Raw genomic sequence first — 3,519 nt, 5'->3', positions numbered from 1 at the left:
TGTTCAGAAAGACTACCAAGTAAGTTTTAACAAAAGTTAAAACAGTATAGACTACAGAAGACAGAATAATATGTATATGCCAATTATATGAAAATAACCAGATAAGGGTCATAAAACTAATGGATACATCCCACGGAAGACTGCAAAAGACTCTAGAGGATGCAGATAAAATTCTGCAGGAGCAGATCCTCCTGGACTGCTGCTTAGAGCTACCTTTGGTAGTAAAGTTGGAACAGTACCTGAGGCACAGGAAGGCCACCAGATGCCTCTGAAGACCTAATACTCTCAAAAATGTATGTTCCTTATTGGAGAAACTCACATAATAAATGTTTACAATCACATATTTTTATTTAACTGGAAGGGATATTAATTGAATGATATAACCACATGTGACTTCTTTGCCTAAGCATCTCTCCTCACAGAACACAAATTGTACAATTTTCTGTCACTTCAGTTTTATTTTCTAGTCCAGAGATTCTTCATAGAATTTTTGATCTCTACATTTCTCAGAGTATAGATGATAGGGTTCAGCATAGGAGTGATAACAGCATAAAAAACAGCTAAGTATTTATCAGTGGGCAAGGTAAATGGAGGTCTCACAAAAAGTATTATACAAGGGACAAAGAAGAGAATCACCACTGTGATGTGGGAGCCACAGGTGGATAAGGCTTTGTGTTTCCCTTTCTGACTCAGGTTCTTCAGGGAGTGCAGAATAACCACATAAGAGATTAACAAGAGCATAAAAATAACTATACACATCACTCCATCATTTGCCAGGACACTGAGCCCAATATAGTAAGTGTCAGTGCAGACAAGGTTCAGTAAGGGGTACATGTCACAGATGAAGTGGTCGATGACATTGGGACCACAGAAGGGAAGGTCATAAACAGAAAGGATTTGCTGTATAGCATGCACAAACCCCCCAACCCAGGCCAACAGCAGCAGCAGCAAACACATCCTGTGGTTCATAACGGTCAGATAATGAAGGGGTTTGCAGATGGCTACGTAACGGTCATAAGCCATGACTACCAAGAGTGTTATTTCAGCGCCACCAAAAAAATGTTGTAGAAAAAGTTGAGCCATGCAAGCTTGGAAGGTAATGGTTTTCTTCACGAAGAGCAAGTCTATCAGCAAAGTTGGCGTAGCTGTGTTGGTATAAGCAAGATCCATAAATGATAAGTTGCCAAGGAAGAAGAACATCGGGGCATCCAAGGCTGGGCTGAGCACCACGGTGACAACGATGAGTAGGTTTCCTGCCATGGTCACCACGTAGATCAGCAGGAACACAACAAATAATATTTTCTGGCTCTGGAGGCTCTGAGTGAGTCCTAATAGAATAAACTCAGTCACGTTGTTCCTTTGTTCCATATGTTGTACTGTGTGTGCCTCTGCTCAGAAGAAAATTATCTACAAACATATTTATTATTAGCAAGTCAGAAAAAATTAAGCCTACTCATTCCTTAAATAAACATTACTAATATTTGGTTCATTATCTTTCAGAGATTATGAAGATTCAAATTTGATGAAACAGAGAGCCTAACTATGGGGCTCTGATAGTGAAATCAACACAGAAGAAATTAGACTCATGTGCCTATGAAAGAAAAAGAAGTCTCCCATAGTTAACTCTTTGTATATAAGGTAATGGAAGGATACAGAGTTGACACCATAATGAAAAATAACATTCGACATTTTATATAAAACAACAGAAAGACTTATTTTACAATTACTTCTAAGTAACAAAGTACATTTAATTTTATATGTTGTTAGAACTGAAGAAACTTTTCAACTCACTGAAATCTCAGATTGGCACACTGAAAATGGCAGAATATTTTAAGAGTGTACAAATGTATATAATCAATCCATAAGCAAAAGCAGCTTAGTGAGGAAGAGAGACAGGAGAAAATTTCAGGATGGAGGAGAAGTGAGGTCAGGGAATGGGAAGAAAGGAGACTTTAGGGCAGATCAGGGAAGGAAGAAAAGAGAAAATAAAAGATCAGTACAATGAGTATGAGAAGCAGAGACATGTACATTGCATACAGAGGAAGAAATCTCTAATTGGATCATATTCACTAGCAAAATATTAATTTAAAAATAATCATAGTAATGAAAGTTGTTCTCTAAATCTCTGTGACATCTATTTCTCTTTGACTCATGTTATTCCTTGCTTCTTCACAGATAGAGTATCTTCATATCTATTGCCCATGTCTCTGTTCATGCTTTTTATTTTATCTTCTTTATTAATTTTTTACACTGCTTTTCCAATTTTTCCCTCCATTTCCTCATCCTTATTTTCCTTCCTGTATTGCAGGATTCCTTTAGCATATGTACACAGTCTGTTTTTATGTTTAAAAATCCTACCCTTATACCCCACTTCTCTTCCAAGCCAGAATCCAAATTCAATCTTCAGCTCATATTATACAAATTGTCACTTAAGCCCAAATTGAATATGATATTTTTCTCTTACTGTTTTTTTTTTTTTGAACGGGATTGAACTCAGCCCCTTGTGCTTTCCAGGGAAGCACTTATTCTGTTGATCCACCTTTATGGCCCCATGTTACTACATATAATTTTTTTTAAATTAACCAGAAAGCTTTCTGAATCAAGTATTATCATATTGTGTTCTCTAACTCAGTCTTTAATTTTACATTAACTTTTGAGATTCTGAACAGTGTGCAGAAGAGAGATCCTCTGACCATAACAAGAATTCACGAGCACCTGCTCATCAATTATCATCGAAGTAGTTACAGTGCAACTCTCCTGTGAGAATACTGATATTAGAAGAGGAACATTTATTGTACGTTTTTATAATTTTGAAATAGGCAAGAGGAGTTTTCAAGATTGGAATCAATATATACACTTATTCCAAAGGACCCTACAACATAACTACCAGAATCACACCAAGCTTCTAAAAGTCTTTGTGTTCCAATGTCAACATGGTGCATTGTGAACAGTCTAGCTTAGAATCATACAAGTAAATAACCTTCCACAGACTCTGGCAAGGACAGAGTCATTAATTTCATATTCTGTACTCTCATGCTTTGCTTTGACTTAAATGATAACAGCTCCATGACCTGATGTCATCTCTCTGTAGAGAGAAAGCAAATACATGTACCTTTGTTTCCATCTGAGAATATTTCCAATGGCCAATTCCTCCTGTGATGGCAGGAAAGTGGATTCATCAGACATTCAGAATAAAATTACTTTGGGCCAAGGAGATAACTCAGTAGAGTAAGTGCTTGCCTGGAAAGCACAGGGTTCTGAGTTCAATCTCCAGTACCAATAAACAAATAAACAAATAAATAAATGAATAAAATAAACACTTTTAAAATACTTGCCATGCTTTACATATTCTATTAGCTCAAGAAATCTGAATCTGCTTTAGAATTAAAAATCCTTATTTTGGGCAAAATTTGTCCTTAAAACAAAAAAGTATTAAATAAGCAAAACAAGTATTAAATGTCTTAAATAAGGTATAAAAGATAAGTTTTGTGGGAAAAGGAATCATGAAAAGATGAGAAA

General features: G+C 36.0%; 1 protein-coding gene across 1 annotated transcript; it reads right to left on the bottom strand.

Annotated features, from left to right (window-relative positions):
- Positions 1-456: 456 nt before the first annotated feature.
- LOC101587970 (olfactory receptor 4A47-like) lies at positions 457-1,368 on the bottom strand. The gene has a single exon (XM_004648111.1). The coding sequence runs from the start codon at positions 1,366-1,368 to the stop codon at positions 457-459; it is 912 nt and encodes a 303-aa protein (XP_004648168.1).
- Positions 1,369-3,519: the final 2,151 nt, after the last annotated feature.

This window comes from Octodon degus, unplaced genomic scaffold (genome assembly GCF_000260255.1).
Source record: "Octodon degus isolate 3935 unplaced genomic scaffold, OctDeg1.0 scaffold00354, whole genome shotgun sequence".
Taxonomy (NCBI): domain Eukaryota; kingdom Metazoa; phylum Chordata; class Mammalia; order Rodentia; family Octodontidae; genus Octodon; species Octodon degus.
Note: the sequence above shows the minus strand (reverse complement) of the source record. Positions and strands in the feature narration are given on the sequence as shown.